Here is a 19,610-nt window from a genome sequence, read left to right on the forward strand (position 1 = left end):
AAAGAAGAGGAAGCACACTGAGGTCCTGTTAGGTCAGAGTGACGACATGAGGCGCTGCTTAAAACAGGATGTTTGTCTTCATGTAGGTTTTATTTTTGTTCTTGTTCAGAGGCTGTAAATTTGACAGGAAACATTTCAATGTATACAAACAGCCACTTGAGAGACAGACAGAGAGAAAGACAGGCACAGACGGTAATACAGTTTCAACAGTTAAGACAAAAAAACTTTATTGACAGCAGTAAAGAACCTGGAGCTCTCCTCTCAGCATCAGGACACAAGACAGAACAACGCCATAAGTATAAATCAAATCTGTAACATGACATATAACAATGTAGAAGAAACTGATTCAGTTTGACTTGAAGCTAAATGTTTTATTTTCTGTTCAAACTAAACACCTGTAACAAAGAAAAGTTCTGCTGTGATTAAAACATGAAGCACCGTATTGTTGGTGGGTTTCTTTGAGCAAACTTTCTCTCAGCTCCATGACTCAGTTCACTTCCCAGCGGTCACCTCTGCAGCCAGCTGTACGTATCGTCTCCATGCCATATGTGCTGTGGGTGGACGGGTAGGAAGGCAAACATATTTGTGATGCTCATGTAAAATATTTGTACTCAGAGGGACACCAAGGTCATCAAACATCTAATTCTACACATGGAGGCTTTGAAACAGCTGCTACAGTACAAAGTATTTAAGTCCAGCACAGGAGACGGTGCAGCGAGGGAGCAGCTTCGGGTGACCACCAGACATGTGGTCATTAGATGATCTTTGAACCAGAAAAACTGGGCAGCAGCTGGTGGCTTCACTGGGACCCTGGATCCTGTCCTCAAGGGTACAGAGGGAGGACGGAGCCAGCAGTGTGTTGAAGCCAGTGTTCAGACTGTAGGCAGAGAGATCACAGAGGGACGAGTCACTGGAGGGAGAGTTAGTAAAAATATAGTAAAAAAAAAAAAAAAAAAGCTTTCATTAAAACAGCCATAGTATGTCATGAAAATGCCACAAAAACATCATAGTGTATTATGTTGTAAAAAAAAATCCAGGAAAAAGATGAAGTACAATACATTGTAAAATAAAAAAATGTCAGTATAGTATATCAGAAAAGGAAATTATTCTGATTTATGGTAAAAACTGCTACAAAAAGTCATAGTTTAATATGTCATAAAATTTGCAATTAAATACTAACAGTATAGTTTATCATAATGTCATAAATAATGCCACAAAAAAAGTCATCAAAATATTATAGCATGTCTTCATAAACTGCAACAAAAAGTTATCATATAGCATGTTGTAAAAAATGCCCCTAAAAAGTCGTAGTATAGTTTGTCATAAAAAGTGCAACAAAATAGTAGTGGAATAGTACATCATAAAAAGTCGTGAAAAAACGTCATAGTATAGCATGTCGTAAAAAGTCATGGTAAAGTAAGTCGTAAAAAATGACGCTTAAAAGTCATAGTATAGTATGTCGTGAAAAGTGCAACAAAACACAGCACTCTCCTGGATTCACTCCTACCTCACCAACCGACACCAGTTCATCAGTATAAACAACTGCACCTCCTCCACCGCTCCCCTCTCCCAAGGTGTCCCCCAGGGGTTGGTGCTTGGTCCCCTCCTCTTCATCCTCTACATGCTCCCCCTTGGCAAGATCATCCATTGTCACGGCCTCCAGTTCCACTGCTACGCCGACGACATCCAACTGTACATCTCCGCCAAAGCCATCACCAACACCTCTCACTGAAATAAAACCATGGATGCAAACAAACTATCTCCAACTGAACAGTGACAAATCGGACATAATCATCATTGATCCCACATCCTGCACCAGAGCCACCCACAACCTCTGCCTCACCTTCGATAACTGCACTCTGTCTCCCTCACCACACACCTGCAACCTAGGAATCATCTTCCACAGCCAGCTAAGGTTTGACCACCACATCAATCACATCACCAGGACTGCCTTCTTCCACCTCAGGAACATCGCCCGTCTCCGCCCCTCACTCACCTTCTCTGCTGCAGAAACCCTCATCCACGCATTTATCACATCCAGACTGGACTATTGCAGTAGCATCCTCTATGACTCATCATTCAAACTCCTCAATACACTTCAATACATCCAGAACTCTGCTGCCCACCTGCTCACCCACACCTGCTCCCAAGACCACATCACCCCCGTCCTCCAAGACCTACACTGGCTCCCACCACACATCGCATACAGTTCAAAATCCTCCTCCTCACACGCAAAGCACTCAACAACCAGGCCCCCTCCTACCTCACACACCTACTCCACCACCACACCCCGTCCCGCGACCTCCGCTCATCCGAAGGAAGTCTTCTCTCACTGCCTGCACGGACCAAGCACCGAACCTGGAGGGACAGGGCCTTCTCCATCGCTGCCCCCTCCCTCTGGAACTCACTCCCCAAACCCATCTGTATCTGCACACACCTCCCAACATTCAAGACCACGCTCAAAACTCACCTTTTTAAATCAGCTTTTAATGTATAAGTTTGTGTGTTTTATACTGTTTTATTGCTGTTTTTATTCTGACTTAAAAACTGTAAAGTTTCGGTGAGCATTTGTTAAAAGCGCTTACAAATAAAATGTATTATTATTATTAAATATATTAAACTGCTCCATAAATGTCGTAGCATCGCGTCAATATCAAATGCTGCTGCGTTACTTCACTCACACTTTTCTTTGCCACTCCTATGAATTCTGTTCCACTAATGCTTTCACCTCTTTCTGTCCCTCAAACCCTTCCTCTTCCTCCTCCTCCTCTTCCTCCTCCTCAGGCTCTGTTGGCTCAGGGGTCAATAGACTCTCAGGACTCTGCAGGACCGAAGAGCAGCAGCCGGCAATCAGCTCCACTCCTCCACCACGTCTCTCTGACTGTGTGTGTGTCCATCCTGCCAACGTTTCTACTCCTCGTCTCATAAACACGAACTCACGCTCACATACAAACACCCACCCACACACAGACACACACACACACACACTCACACACTCACACATACACACTCAGAAATGGCAAGACCCAGAGAAAGGCACGTGACTCGTCGCCCTCCGCTACGAGAAAATGTCAACCGACAGACGTCCAAACATCAACAACAGGCTTTCGAGGAGGGAGAGTGTTCTGGAGGACGTTCAGATTAGCCGTGTCTCTCCACACACAAACACACAGACGATGAGGAAGAGGAAGCTGGACGGTGTCTTCTTTGAGAGAGAAATAACAAAGGCAGAGACAGAGGGACTCGTGGGGATTTCGGATCACAGCGACTTCATTTCCAATGCTCCCTGTCTGGAGGGTTTGTGTGCTTTTTGTGCAGCCCGGCTCTGACTCACTCCCTCCAGCTTTTTTGGATCTGAGACAGCTGGACTGAAAACACAGGAACACACACACATGCACAAACACATACACACACACACACACACACACACACACACACACACACATTCGGACAACAAGTTTTAAAACCGGCAGCGAGCGAGAGAGACGATGGGCTTTCTAGGCTGGACAGATGGGGTAGATCCTTCCACGGTGTTTGTCAGCTCCATTTATCACTCCCCTGGACCTCTCTCGTGGCAAGAAATCTATACCACATACATTCAAAGCACAAACACACACACACACACACACACACACACACATGCACACTGTCGCCGTCCCCTTAGACCTCGTTAGCGGGCAAACAGGGTCCCCACACGGACACAAACACTCATGCTGTACACCAGTGTGCTTTTTGCGGGTCTTTATCTTAATTTTGTCGTCGACATTCTGTACAAACTTCATTTAATGTGGAATATGAAAAAAGTCCATCCAATGAAATCTCAATGGGAGAGTGTATATTTCACATTCTGTAAGTGTATAGTTGTGTGAGCGCAGTGTGTGTGTGTCTTTCTTTGTTTGTTGGGGAGTATGTGTGTGTGTGTGTGTGTGTGTATGGCAGCAAAGAAAGGCTGGAAGGGTTCAAATCTTATAAGCAGCTGAAAGACGACGTGTGAAACTGTATCTCTGCTGAACTCTTAGTGTTGACATTGAAATACCGCTGAACTGATGGCACTGGAATATTTTACCTTCGGAAACCATTAACGCCGTTTGAATCCCCATCTGTGAAATTTTCAAGTTCAAAAACTGAAGTTTGAAGAGAAACTCATACTCCGAGCTGCAGCTTGAGCAAATAGACCCTCTAGGGCCGTCGTCACGATGACATCATGTTATCACCTGCAGGTAAAACTGCCCCCCCATCCCACAAACACACAGCTGAAGGCTACATAGGAGTCTTAAAATGTCACCACAGTGTAATTATGCAACAGTTCAGTAATATGCTAACATCGTTCCTCAGAGACAGGGTCGTTCCTTCTGTTTTGTTGGTAAAAAGACCCAAAACCAAACACTGAAAACTGATCCCCAACAAACCTTACGGTGCGTTTAGTTCAGTTATATCTGATCATATGAACAAATGTAAAAGCTTTAACACTTGGATTTGTTTTTAATCAAAGAGCGACTAATAATTTGAAGAGGAAAGTTTGACTCTAAAAGTTTTGAGCTGAAACGCCGTTTGGTTTCATCAGTCATCACTAAATCGATTATTGTGTATCGAGCCTGATCAGAAACCTTTTTGTCTTTCATGCTTCAGTTCAGCTGTATTTATAATTCCACATTCAACAGTTCATCATGACGTCTTCAGTTGCTTATAACATTCAAATAATTTGGTCCTTTTGTTTTTTTTTTTGCTTTCATGAACGTGTTTGACCTCTGTGTGTGTGTATGGGTTCTTCGGTGTGTACGTTACCTCTGGACACTCTGTGGGATATTTTTTATGTTTCATAGACAATGCAGGACGTGGAACGTGAGTGAAGGCCTGTTGTGCTGTGAGACGGCCACGGGGTCGGTGTCCCGAGGGGTCGTCACGTCCTGTCCTCCGTCAGCTGGAAGTAAAAGAGAGATCAGTTTCTGTGACTATGGTGTGGCCTTACTTTACTGTTCTTTCTTACATACTTGAAAGAGAGACGATGAGTATTAGCGCCCCGCTAGCGGTCGAGACAAAGGTGAGATGTCCAACAATTGGTGCTGAGTCACATTGATATTAAATGAGGTGTCGGGGCGTCGGTGGCTTAGTGGTAGAGCGGGCACCCCACTGCATGTCATCCCCCCCTTCTCTCTCTCTCCCCCTTTCACACTTACCTGTCCTGTCTATTAAAGGCAAAATGCCCCAAAAAAATCTTTAAAAAAAAAAAATGAGGTGTCCGTATTCATGGTCTCCAGAGGACGAATCCTGAGGATTCTGTGGATCCCCTGAGCTTTTCACAGAACAACCATCAGGACCAATTTAGCTTTTGATCAACATTTAGTAAGAAACCTTAAAGGCAATACACTGTTGATGCATATGGTCCTCAGACTGATAAAAATGTTTCTATAGGGATGTCAAAGGATAACCCTTAATCGTGACACATATTGGTCTATGGGTTAATTTTGCTACTCTTCATTTATTGCACCAGCCGGGTCTGATGTTGTGAGAGCTAGCTGGTGGCGTCACTCATTCAGCATTTAATGCCAGTAACGCCATCCTGACCCAACAGCGTCACTGTGGAATGACAGTGGCCACCCTCCTGTTTCCCCCCAGGGTCGCCTTAGTGAGTAAGCAGCTAAATTTTGAGCCACAAACCCTCTTTAGCATTGTTAACACTGTTAGCACGACTAATGGTGCTACATAGTTAATGATGCTAAAGGGGTTCGTTGCATCTCAAAATTAAAATACTTAGTCACCAGGGTGACCTGGGGGAAAACTGAATGGTAGCCAACCTGTTTCTGCAACAACACCACCTTGCGCCGCTAGCTAGCTCCTACAAGACCTGTATGGCGTGCAGTGCAGAACAGCTAAGGATTTTGTTATCTAACCAGTGGAGACCGGAGGGTGAGCAATGGGAACTATGTTGCCACGTTAACATGGCTAGCTGTCTGTTAGCAAAGACAGCAGAAAATAAAAGTCAAAACATTTAAATCACCTAACATAGAAAAAATGTGACCACCTCAAAATGTCTAACACTTTGAAATGCAGGGCTAAAACTGACTGAGTCAGTGGAGCGCCAGACAAAAAGGAAAGGACTTTTGTTTTTAGTGTCAGTTTGCTTTTTCTCCCCTCAAATATCAGACGGTTAGTTACTGGTTAACAGGTGCTGGGCTTTCAAAAGCAAAATTAGACACAGATGACATCCCTGACAAATCTGTTTAGTACAGAAAGCTTTTTAAGAAGGTTGGTGGTCTACGTATTTTCATACAAATTAATTTTATCTTACAGCAAATTAAAATAATATGATTTTTCCAATTTCACTTGTCCTCAAGTAAAATACCAAGAAACCTTGTGATTAGAGAGATTAGATTAGAGATTTGTTTCCAACGAAAAATTATTTAGTAGATATAAAATAACTTCTTTTTTTGCCAGTTAATATTATTAAATTACATTCACAGATATTTAAATAAAGTTTGTTCAATTTAAACGACTTAGAAATCTAATTCCAACATCGCCTCAGAAATAAGTGATTTTTGTGGAAGAAACAAGCAAAAAGTAACAAAAAACAAAGATTCAGTGAGCAGTTATTAAAGTAATGAGAACAAAAGGGGCCCAACAATGGATCCCTGTGGAACACCACATGTAACTTAAAGCCATAAAGTGATAACAAGAAGCAAAACACTATGAACAACTGTTGGGAACCACTGCTTTGGCGCACCCTCAGGGCAAACTTCAGATTTTAAATCCTTCTACTGTTGAGGGTCTAAAGAAAAGCTAAATTATGAGTATATTCCTCTGTTGCAAACCTTCATTCTGCAGCATCTTACGGCCGCTAGCGGGGCTATACGCTCTGTGATTATGTGGAGAGAAAGAGAAACGAGAGGACGAGAGGAGGAAAAAGGTGAAAGTGAGGTTGTAAATTTGCTGATATATTTGTAAACTTTAACAGCGCTACAGCAGTGTAACTGAAATCTGTGTCTGGAGATCTAAATAAAAGTAACATCTGTAACAACAGCTGTTGGTTTTTCTGTTTGTGCACTTTCTGTGCCACCATCATGTGCGGCGAAAAATACTGAGCAACAGGAGAGTGGGCAACAACTCATTATATTCAAACATGCACACGGATTACAACCAAAGGAGCATCCCCTCCGTAAAGGAGCACAGTCCTACACTGACATGTTAACACATATTAAATATCCTGCATAGTTGATTAAAGTACCATATACAGTGTGTTCCTGCAGGTGGGCGTCAGTGCAAACAGTCATGTGGCATAGGAGAAGCGGGCCCAGCCACTGTGACGTCACCTATCGGTTTGTCATCTCCTGTTTTGAAGCCTTGAGTTCGCCATCTTGGATTGTTGGAGAAGTGACCATATTTGGACAAGAGGGTGAAGCTCTCACTAACACTAGCTGCCAGCCTGGTTAGCACAAGGGATGTGACCATTCATTCATTCATCCATCCATTCATTTTCTGTCAGGGGTCACATACAATTTAGAGTCATCAATTAACCGGCATGTCTTTGGACTGTGGGAGGAAGCTGGAGCACCTGGAGGAAACCCACGCTGACACAGGGAGAACATGTCAGAGCACCTGGAGGAAACCCACGCTGACACAGGGAGAACATGTCAGAGCACCTGGAGGAAACCCACACTGACACAGGGAGAACATGTCAGAGCACCTGGAGGAAACCCACGCTGACACAGGGAGAACATGTCAGAGCACCTGGAGGAAACCCACACTGACACAGGGAGAACATGTCAGAGCACCTGGAGGAAACCCACACTGACACAGGGAGAACATGTCAGAGCACCTGGAGGAAACCCACGCTGACACAGGGAGAACATGTCAGAGCACCTGGAGGAAACCCACACTGACACAGGGAGAACATGTCAGAGCACCTGGAGGAAACCCACACTGACACAGGGAGAACATGTCAGAGCACCTGGAGGAAACCCACGCTGACACAGGGAGAACATGTCAGAGCACCTGGAGGAAACCCACGCTGACACAGGGAGAACATGTCAGAGCACCTGGAGGAAACCCACGCTGACACAGGGAGAACATGTCAGAGCACCTGGAGGAAACCCACACTGACACAGGGAGAACATGTCAGAGCACCTGGAGGAAACCCACGCTGACACAGGGAGAACATGTCAGAGCACCTGGAGGAAACCCACACTGACACAGGGAGAACATGTCAGAGCACCTGGAGGAAACCCACACTGACACAGGGATGTGGTCAGTTAACCATTAATTGTTAAACTACAGAGAATATTTCTGACTGCATGTCGGTCTATACGCTGATTCTGCTACTCTTTAGTTTGCTGTGCTGTGCACCACCTAGATCTGCTGGAAGACAGACAGACGGCTTGCTGTGTCAATATGCAGAAACATGGTGCCTACTGCCCACCGGCGGCTTTGCATTGCGCACCGACTGGGTCAGGTGGGAGCTAGCTTGGCGCAACCTTAACAAGCATCATACAGCCTGTTTACCTGAAACCCTGAGTGCAGAGCTGATCTTCTTCCAGGAGCTGTTTATAAGTGTGTAGGCCTGCTGTCTGTGGGACAGATGTAAAGCTCTGGGTAGCCCTGCACTAACATGATCAACTTTTATCAGACTGAATATTTATAGAAGAAGGGAAAGATATCTGTCGGCTGTGACTGGTTGTTCCTTGTCACATGAAGGTGCGCGCTGCTGTGTTACAAAAGTCCAAAACTCAGTTTATCTCAGGGTGGGCAGGAATGCGTGTGTTCCATGACGCCGTCACTCTGGCGTTTGAGTGCACCTGCTGAGCATCTAAATTAAAAACAATGAATTTGAGGATGTAAAAAACGTGGCATGTGTGAGGCCCCAAAGACAACCCAAGTGTTACAATAAAACTTGACCATGAACTGAAAACACTGAAACAACAGCCTGTACTCTGAATCTGGGGTTCCGCCGGGGTTACGTTACCTAACCAACATTGTTGCCGTGATGGCAACTTGTCAACGGACAGCACCCACCTGACTATCTGAAGGCAAACTGTAAAACTATATGAATTCTATCTTCTCAAATTAATGATAAAATATTTTTTTACTAATTTGTCATATCGTCAGGAATATCATTAACAAAGCAAAAACACCTGAAATATCCTGATATCATTTTAGGACGGTATCTCGCACCCTGAGTCCTGATCATCTGACTGGATAAATGAGTCGTGGATTATTCTGAACGAGCTGTGTGAGAGTTTTATGTTGATATAGTTTTGTTAAACAAGGTGTTTACTTCAATTTATGAGGTAATTAACCACACCACGCGGTGATTACATGTATTCATAGATTGTCATTTTGTAGATGAAGTTTTCTCTTTAGTTGCTCTCAGACGCTGAAGTTTTCAGCTGATGTGTTTCGGTCGGACTGGAGGTCTTTCTGCCTCCTCAGCAACCTTTTCCCAAATTTAGTGCGACCACTCTGCAGCGTTGATCACCGGCACATAAAGCGTGACCTCCTCCTCTTAATGCTCAGAAAACCAGACAGAGGCTTTTAAAAAACTGACCTGTGACTCAACTTTATGTTCCATATGTTTCTGCACAACCGAGAACAGCGAGTACGTTACGAGTGATTCATACCTGTGGAGCATCTGATCCTGCTGACACATGGTAGTGCTGATTAAAACACGTCAGTGAAGGGTCTGACAACTGGCCGCCAAAAGAGTGATTAAATAAGAACTACTGACCCAACGTGTGTGTGTGAGTGTGTCTGCATTACAGCTTTTGTCTTTCACACACTGCCACTCTTTCACATCTCCTCTTCCTCCTCCTCCATCATCGCTCTGCCTAATCTGAGCTCTTACTCTCTCCATTTGATTCAGATGACAGTGATAGCAGGTTGTGTTCAACTCTACCCATCCGTCTCTATTCCCTCTGTTTCCACACTGAATCCATCTGTCACATCTGCTCCGGCCTCCTTTACGTCTCCATTTACAGGATCCATCTGCGCCTCTCCTCATCATCGTCCTCTCAGCGCTCACTTTGCTTCACAGCATCCTTCAACTCTCGTCTCTACCAGGGACTGAACGCAAGGATTTAGAATTTCATCTTCTACCTTCACTAGTTTTCAGTTTAGCGAACAACAACATGATATATGTGAACAAAAAATTAGAATATCATGAAAAAGTTCAATATTTCTTGTCAGTTATTTCAGAAAGTGAAAACTGTTCATATTCTGGACTCACATGGAGAAGACGAGCTCAGATCAGCTGATGAACTCAAAGCACCTGCGCAGGTTTCCTGAGCCTGTAATCAGTCACATCAGGAGGAAGACTTAACTGTTCCCCAGAAGCACTCGTTACTCTTTACAGAAGTAATTACATTACTTCACTTATTACTCCCTGCCAACAGTAATTTGTTACACTACTCATTACATTACTTTTATTACACCCCGTAAAACTGGTAACTGCATATCTCCCCAAAATTGAGACGTGAGCCTCTGTGTGAAGCTTTAATTGGCCCCGCCCCTTCACACGTCTGAGATCATTTTATGTTGCTTTACTTTGAAATGTTCCTCACGTGTCCCATAAAAGTCCTGCTGAGAGCCCGCTCTGTTTTTATGTCCCCAAACTGTGGAGCTCGCCACCTCTGGATATCAGAGTGTCTGACGCTCCCTCGGTATTTGTATACGTACATTAAAGACATAACTTTTTAATCTGGCTTTTAATGTTTCTCAACTTTTTGCTATCTTAAAGACAAATTACCTTCTAGAACAACCCTCGTTGCCATTAGCCACAAAGATTAGCCACTGAGACTAACCACAGATTACTAACAGATCAATTAGCTTGCTGCCACTGCCGCTATCTCACCGGAAGTTTTACCCATAATCCTTCGTACAGTAGCGCCCTCAGCAACAAGGTGGACATGGTCTTAAAGGTATTAATCACTTTAACTCCAAATAAATGATGCCTGAACAGAAGAGCAGACTTTATCTGAGATGACTGAAGCACAACCAACAAAAGGTGAATCAACAGTTTTTCCAGGACGCGTCAGCTGCTCAGTGAGGGTCAGAGCTGTGTGACAGCGAGGAACATTCAGTCGCCTCCAACCTTCTCGTTTTAAACGTCAATAAATGTGAACACAGAACAGAGCTGCTGTCATTTACCTGGATTTATGGTGACCTTTTTGCAGATGACGTCCAGACCATCAAATAATGATTTCTTCAGCTGTCTGTCTGTCTCTTCACCACATGTTGGCTGTGCAGCAGTTTTGTTGTTTGCCAACTGAAAAAAAGACAAAGAAGAAGAAGAAGAAGAGAGTTTTCATGTTCAGGTGTCTCACTGTGGACACACGTCTCTACTGTGGTGTCCCTCAGGGGTCGATTTAAGGGCCTTTATTATTCAACCTTTATCGGCTCAAGCTCTGACAAACCATACGTGATAGTAAGATTTATTATCCTAGTTATGATGACTGTACCCACATTTACTCGGCCCAGGGTTCACGCACATTTACATGGACAAAATTCAAAAGTTTTCCAAGACGTTTTAGAAAGACCCGTTACATGGGCCCGTAATAAAAAAAATCAACTAGCTGACACAAGTACATGGAGGGAGAGAGATGGAACAAGGAAATGAAGTAACGTACATGTTGGTAAACAAATGTCACGCATCAACACGTTAGAGCTTCATCATGTCGACACCTACGGAAAATAACTTTGCTGTTCTGTATTTGTAATTTACTCTTGTACCACTGGTTTGTATGAATTGTGCTTTCTAAATAAACCTGAACTAACATATGGAAACGCTGTTAGCGTGGACACAAATCATTTTCCCGTGACATCGGCGTTTTAAAATGAAGACGTCTCAATGCAGACGATGAGTGGTTGCAGACCACCTGCCGTGTTGAGTGACGGCTGATCCCATGTGACAGCTGACTGAAGAGAGGAGCTGGAGATCAGCTGCAGACCGACTCTCCACCGCTGCTCCTCTTTAGTTTTTTCGCCCCTCCTAAAACATTTTCCCTCCGTGTCCCTTCAGGGTCTCTGAGGATCTCTTATTTTCCTTCCTTCGCCCTCCCCTCCCACCTCGTCTCCTGCAGCGCAGACAGGTCGGTGGTAAGCAAGGTAAGAGCCTAACTGTGTTGGACATTAACTGTAATGATTAGTGTCAGCTGGGCTCACAGCGACAGTGTTACTGCTCCACCTTGTTTCCATCAGGACACAGTGGCCAGAGAGGGACCGGGGAGGAAGCCATAATCAGCCACCAGATGAGGTTAGGGGAGTGCGGGCGAGGCTGCAGGGAGGAAGTCTGGGCTGCGGTTAATGAGAGCTGACACAGCCGACAAACGGCCCACCTCCAAACTGAATAATGAAGTTTAAATTTGTGTGAAAAGAGAGCCAGCGTCGGTAAAGCTCTCTGCACTGACTCACGGAGCGACACTGTGAGGCCTGCAGCTCACAGCCTTCAGCTTTCACACATTTAACATGTTTATTTGTGGCTGTGTCCAATGTATTCTAAAAAACAAAAACTTGTTTCAAATGTCTCATCCTGCATTTGTTTTCTCACAGACTTCTGTCCCTGTAGGGTGACCAGACGTCCCGAAAAATTCGGGACAGTCCCGAAATCCAAGCAGTTGTCCCGAATCCTGAATCCTGCCCTTACTGTCCCGAGAATGACACCGGAGCAGAGTCTGGAGGAGTTACTGCCTGACGAAACATTACAAACTGATCATGGTGGTTGAGTCTTCCTGCAGCTCCCGCCGGCTGCACATTGGCTGCAGCAGTTCCTACATGAATTATGGGTGTTGTAGTTTTTAAACTGTGTACAGCAGTGGAGCACAAGCTGCAGCCGCGAGGAGTGATCTGCACATTGCAGTGCAGCCTCTTGTTCTAACTGTTCTACAAACTGATTCGGCTGTAACGAATGTTTTATTTGGTTAGCTTTTATCTTTTATCAAGTTTAAAGGACAAGTGCACTCACATTGATCATTTCCATAAAATAAAACGAGAAATTGGAAAAGAGGAAAAGAATTTGTTAAATGAGGGAGCTGATCACAGATGTGTTGTCTCTGTGTGTTTTCACATCTATTGTTGCTTTAATTTGCAGCTGTGGTTTTAATGAAGCTGACATGTCACGACAGTCAAGTCACACTAGAGGCCGACGCTGTTGTGTTACATGTCACGCCTCTTATGCTGGTGTCATCATGCTGTCTGACATCACACACTGCAGCGACATGATGCCGCCATCGTTTGGTTCTGTGTAAAGAAGGGACTTTGCAGCGTGTGAGAAGTGAAAAGGACCTGCTGAAGGCGGGTACACCATAATCTGCCTCGCTGTGCTGTACATAAGGAACAATCATGGAATGAAGGGACAGAGCGGTGCCGTCTTTACACTACCCCCGCCACTGACGAGAAATTCTATCAATCCGTGTTTTCATTGTTATAAGATAGGGGCCACTGTTACAGAGCTCATGAAACGGTGACCAGCTGTGTAGAGGGAAATGCGGCGGGACAAGGACGCAAGTTAACAACCACCAACTTTCATGCAGGAGGCCGAGGTTATGAGAACCAAACCTTGTTCTTTGTTCCTTAACGTAACGTAAAAAATCATCAGTTGGCGTTGTACTGACGTAGTGCTTTTATTTTGAAAGAGACTGTATGCAAACTGTACATTTCCTGTGAAAACAGAAGTGTATTTTGAAAACAGACAATGCATGTAACAGGCTGAAGTTGACACGGCGTCCCAGAACGTCAACAACCAACACACCCAGGGTACCTTGGACGTCATATGTGGACGTGGAAAGTCCATGACCAAACGTGGACATGTGACGAGGTCACAGTGAGGATGATGATGATGAAGACCTCTCCTCTCTCCTCGTTCCCATTTCAGATTGGGTGCAGGAAGGACTTGCTTTAGGATGGATGATTACCTGCCCAGCGGCTCGGTTGTCAGGTATCACCTGAGGATGAACACAGTGTCTTTAATCATCAGAGGCTGAGCAACAATAAGCACAATGTCAGCAGCAAGACAACATGTCATCAGCAGCATGTGTGTGTCACTACATACCTAAAGGTCTCTGCTCCTGTGAGAGAAATGTCAGCGTCTGATTGAGAGCTCATGGGAGGAGAGAGGGTGGCACATCTCCCACTCAGGACTCCTTCTACCCCTCCAGCTCTGATCCCAACACCTCGAACGCCACACAGACGCAGATTAGCACATGATCTCACATGCAAAGCTGTGGATGTTCAAAAGTCACGGCTGCCTTTTCAGCAGATCACAACCATCTCCTTGTTTTTATTCAATGATGATGTGAAATGATTCCAAGACATCAAAAAGAACACACGTGATTAAATGGTTTCAAAAGGTTCAGGATACTTTGGACATGAACCCTCACACAGTCTGTGCTGCTGGAGAAGTAGAGGTGGTCTCAGAAAACACACCTGAACACAAAACATCTCCCTAAACACACACACACACACACACACACACACACACACACAGGTCAGTTCAAGAACGACAGAGTGCAGAGACAGTTTTCAGTTCCTACATAGAAAAGTCACACGCCCAAGCAGATCGTTCATGGGATCATTAAGAGTCCATTTACAGCTTGTTTTTCCCATAAACCTGCTCATCACACAGTCTCAGACGCTCCCTTGTCTCCTTGAGGTCCAGCGTGAGCAAGGAGCACATGGAGCAGGATGCAGCCCGGGCCTCTGGAGCCTCCTTTCACCCTCTGAGCCTAATAAACATGAAGTTAAACACTCCTGATATAAAACACCATAAGGGTCACAGTCCAACAGTGTGTGAGATCAAATATGAAACCAACAGTCAAACATATCAAATATCACAAAGTGTCAGTGACAAAGAATTAAAGCCGGTAAGGACGCTCCCGCTGTGACATTCTGGCTGACTCAGCTGAGCTGACAGCTGGTGTTCTTATATTGTTGTTTATTTACTTTTTGTTTCCAGAGGAACACAAATCTACTCTGTAAAGATGAATTAAACTGTTTTAAAGTCATTCAGTCCTTCATCACGCGACCTCAGAATGAGCACAGAGTCAGTAACACACAGTTATGACACAACGTCTAATATAAACGTCTTCACTACATATGATCCATCAGCAGAGGTGGAAAAAGACCTGAAACATTCTACTCAAGTAAAAGTACCTTTACTCTGATGAAATTCTACTTAAGTACAAATAAAGCTACCCTTCTTACGATTAAACTTTTATTGCTTTTTACATGTCAATGATATGTCAATTTACAGCAATACAAAACCAAACTGAGAAAGAAAGAAAACAGAAAACCAACATAAAACATAAAAGAGAACATGCACATTCCTCTTGACAATATATACAGTACCAGGTTTCTTCATACAACACTGCACTTCACATTCATCTACTGAGCATTACAAGATAATACAAAAAATCCCAAATGATGACTTCTGTCCAAATAGAGCTGTTCAACTTATTGCAACACACTGTATATTGCAGCACATATCACAGTATACAAAGTCGTCATGGCATTGTCAGTTGTGTCTAATATTGTGCAGCCCTCATTCATTTTGACTCACCAACACAACTGTTAGACTGATGATACACAGAGCAACTTTTTGAGCAATGTTGTTGGGCGTTATTCTCAGAGATGCAAACAGGTGTATGGTCAAAAAACAGAGAGCGAAATCCTGAATATTAAAACACACTAACACTAATCTGGAAGAATAGTGTGTATTCCAAAACAGAACAAATCCACTGAGCAACAGTGTTTCCTCTATATGCAACTAGCAGCGGTGGTGCTGCTGAAATATGACCTCTGCTCTTAGCTCTTTAGAAACTACTGTTATGTTATTTGATCATTTCAGCTGCTGCGTCTGCTTGTGCTTCTGCTGCAGCGCTCCCACCCTCCTCCATCTCTCTCTCCAGTAACTCGCCGGCACCGGTCGCTTGTTCTGGGTCAATTCCACACGAGATTTATGAGATTCACCCTTTGGTTTCCATTTAGCCAAAACTACTCAGTAACGGATGTGATCTCAAATGTAGCCAAGTACAATACTTCAGTCAAAACTTACTTAAGTAAAAGTAAAATTACAGATTTGAAAAACTACTGAAAAAATTACACACAAAAAACTACTCAATGACAGTAACATGAGTAAATGTAATTAGTTACTTTCCACCTCTGTCCATCATAACATCTGGCTCAGTGCTCTGGAAACATCCACACATCAAACAGCTGGAATTTGAACACACACACACAAAAAGCATTTAACAAGATGACAGTGAACGCATCATGCGGAGGTTATAATTTACCTTCACCCAGGACTCCTTTTCACTATTAGCAGCTAATGCTAACTAGCTCTCCTCCTGCTGATGTCATCACAGATCTAACAGTGTAACATGATCAGAGGAAACAGACTTTAGTGTGTCCTTTTGTCCTCACACACATTTTCCTCAGGAGGACGGCACGTCGGCTTCTACTTGCTCCAACGATTTTGTCTCCTCCCTTATGACTGACAGTTCCTTCTTCATCTGATCAAACGCATTAATGACCTTCTGACACTGAACAGCTGATTGTCTGATGGAGTCTCTTAACTCCTGATCCTCTTCAGGAGTCGCAGTCACTCTGAAGACACTTAGGACGAGCTGTAACATGTTACCAATCACCTTCAGCACTGTTACAGTCACAACCAAAACTTCTCCAGTCCTTCTTCTCCGCTCAGACACTCGTCCAAGAATCCTCTGAAACTCCTTCATGTCTGACAGAGTGTCTGCAGCCTGACCTCCAGCTGACCTTTTCTCCAGCTCTTCACACGTCGTCTTTATTTCTTCCAGGTTGTTCTTCAGCGATTCAACAATCTCCATGAATTCTTTCCCCAGCTCTTCAACTTTACGTACACTTTCTTTCTCTTCTCTTGTTTTTGTTTCATTTGCCACAACAACAGCAGCAGCTAGTCCTCCTGCTGCCAATAAGCTCAGCCCCCCAGTTAATGGAGCTGCAAGGATCATGACTCCGAGTCCTACTCCTCCTACTCCTCCAACAAAAGCTCCTGCTGTTCTCTGTTCATCTGTCTTCTGCTGCATCTTTTTCACTTCTTCAACGATCTTGTGAAACTCTCCTACAATCTGTCTCATCTTTGGTTCACTGACGTCAAACGCTGAGATGAATGAAGCTGCTTGTCTCATAGGTTTTGTTGTTGATTCAGAAAAATCAAGAAACCGTACTAGACTCTCACTTCTTCTTAATGCTGCCATTGTCAGGAGCTTCCTGCAGAGCCTGTTGAGCGAGTGAAACAAAGTTCAGTCAGGTTAGATGCAGCTGCTGCAGTCTGACAGTGAGTGTCACATTCTGATATTCAGTCAGGATACAGAGAAAACTTTATTGAGCCTTTGGTGAAGCTGTGGGTTGATAAAGTCATTAAAATGAGCTGCAGCATTAAAGAGATGAACACATGAATGAACACACGAAGGGTTAGTCCTCAGAGTGTGACGCTGACACGTTTGTTCTTGTGTCACAGTGTGTGTACACCGTGGTGTCAGAGAGACATCAGGGAGTGTTAGAGAGCAGCTGAGTGGAGCAGACCTCAGTGTGATGAAGACCTGTGGTGATGATGATGATGATGATGATGATGATGAAGATTCTTACCTGTTGGTGAAGTGTCAGCAGTCACAGCAGCTCTGAGCTCAGTCTGTCCCGTTAACTTTCACTTTCTCTGAGACGATTCTCTGAAATCATGTGACCACAGCAGCCAATCAGCAGCAGAGACCAGAAGACTGTGTGACCGCTTCCTTCCTGTAGTGCTGCAAAGAGACATGAGACAGCCTTACTCTGAAGCGTCATGTAAAGCGACGTCCTTTTCTGATGACGGTAGCACAGCTGGATCTGCTGCATAACAGAGCCAGAGTTTGGCGTACATCCCCAAAGAACGGTCTGTAGCCCTGCCACTGTCACTGTGATGAGCATAATTATCATCATTATTATCACTATTATTAAATCCACTCGCCATCATTCAACAAGTCAGCTGCTGAGTGAATAAGACATATCAGACTTGTCAGTCTGCCTCAATCAATCAATTTTATTTATAAAGCCCAATATCACAAATCACAATTTGCCTCACAGGGCTTTACAGCATACGACATCCCTCTGTCCTTAAGACCCTCACAGCTGATCAGGAAAAACTCCCCAAAAAAACCTTTAACGGGGAAAAAACGGTAGAAACCTCAGGAAGAGCAACTGAGGAGGGATCCCTCTTCCAGGACGGACAGACGTGCAATAGATGTCGTACAGAACAGATCAGCATAATAAATTAACAGTAATCCATATGACACAATGAGACAGAAAGAGAGAGACAGAGAGAGAGAGAGAGAGAGAGAGACAGAGAGAGAGACAGACAGAGAGAGAGACAGACAGAGAGAGAGAGAGACAGAGAGAGAGAGAGACAGACAGACATAGAGAGAGAGACAGAGAGAGACAGAGAGAGAGATGCAGGACAGACGGCAATGACAGTAGCTTACAACAACATTAATGAAAGTAATAATATTAATATTAATAATTAATATTACCTACAAGCTGCACATTTAACAGCCACACATCACAGACAGTCCGCTGAACAACGCAACGGGTTGTGAATGAAATAAACTTAATTACAACATGACAGTCTTTCAGGAAATATCATCAACGTTACTCTTTGTAGTCACGTAGGCATGTGAATTACAGCGTGTCATTGCAAAGGATGCATGTAACGGGTACACTTGAGCTGTTTCTCCGCCATCTCGTTCAAATGAGCCAGATGTAGTGGGCGGGTATTTATACGTCATGGCCTCAAGCTGAAAAAGACTTCCTGTTAGGAAGCTCTCGTGTTACCTTACTCATCACACCTAACAGATCCCTCCTAACTCCTAACACTAACTCCTTACTGGCAGGAATAAGAGACATGAGACGGCCTTAAAGATGGTGGAGCTCGAACGACTTCCAGTTCAAGTCAGGAGTTAGGAGTATAAATTAAGAGACTTGGGACACACCCACAGTGTTGCATCATGCTGCTCTGCTCAGTCACTGTACCCTCCTGCAAATATTTCACAGTAAAAAGCCTCGTGGTAACATCATCATCCTCACTGTGACCTCGTCACATGTCCACGTTTGGTCATGGACTTTCCACGTCCACATATGACGTCCAAGGTACCCTGGGTGTGTTGGTTGTTGACGTTCTGGGACGCCGTGTCAACTTCAGCCTGTTACATGCATTGTCTGTTTTCAAAATACACTTCTGTTTTCACAGGAAATGTACAGTTTGATACAGTCTCTTTCAAAATAAAAGCACTATGTCGGTACAACACCGCCAACTGATGTTTTTTTTCCTTCAACACACACACGGTTACGTTTAGGAACAAAGAACAAGGTTTGGCTTTACAATCTTACAGGAAGTGAACACCGGCCTCCTGGGTGAAAGTTGCTCAAATATAAATCTGTACAAACAATGAAGGAGAAGATTTTAAAAATCATGTGCTGACAGTGATCAGTGTGACCCTCTGTAAGACTGAACATTCATCCAAACAGCAGTTAAACTTGAGCTGAACTCTGACGACTAAAAACCAAAACTGTGAAGAACTTAATCTGAACTGATGAAAACAATCAGTTTCCAGGGTGTT

The 19,610-nt window shown here is 44.0% G+C and overlaps 1 protein-coding gene and 1 long non-coding RNA gene across 3 annotated transcripts in view; one reads left to right on the top strand and one right to left on the bottom strand.

Annotated features, from left to right (window-relative positions):
* Positions 1–2,928, top strand: part of gfra2b (GDNF family receptor alpha 2b) — a 188,506-nt gene extending 185,578 nt beyond the window's left edge. Inside the window, exon 10 of the mRNA XM_033647315.2 lies at positions 2,785–2,928. Within this exon, the coding sequence (XP_033503206.1) occupies positions 2,785–2,928 (144 nt within the window). The remainder of the gene's footprint in view (positions 1–2,784) is intronic.
* LOC144458720 (uncharacterized) lies at positions 58–16,404 on the bottom strand. Of its 2 annotated transcripts, none has more exons than XR_013488103.1 (5): positions 14,036–16,404; positions 13,745–13,928; positions 11,137–11,254; positions 4,786–4,921; positions 58–877 (listed from the first exon to the last, which is right to left on the bottom strand). It is a non-coding gene; the product is annotated as an uncharacterized LOC144458720 (long non-coding RNA). The 2 variants fall into 2 exon arrangements; XR_013488102.1 differs by having other exon boundaries at positions 59–877; positions 1,508–4,921.
* Positions 16,405–19,610: the final 3,206 nt, after the last annotated feature.

The sequence above is a fragment of the Epinephelus lanceolatus genome, chromosome 19 (genome assembly GCF_041903045.1).
Source record: "Epinephelus lanceolatus isolate andai-2023 chromosome 19, ASM4190304v1, whole genome shotgun sequence".
Classification (NCBI taxonomy): Eukaryota; Metazoa; Chordata; class Actinopteri; order Perciformes; family Serranidae; genus Epinephelus; species Epinephelus lanceolatus.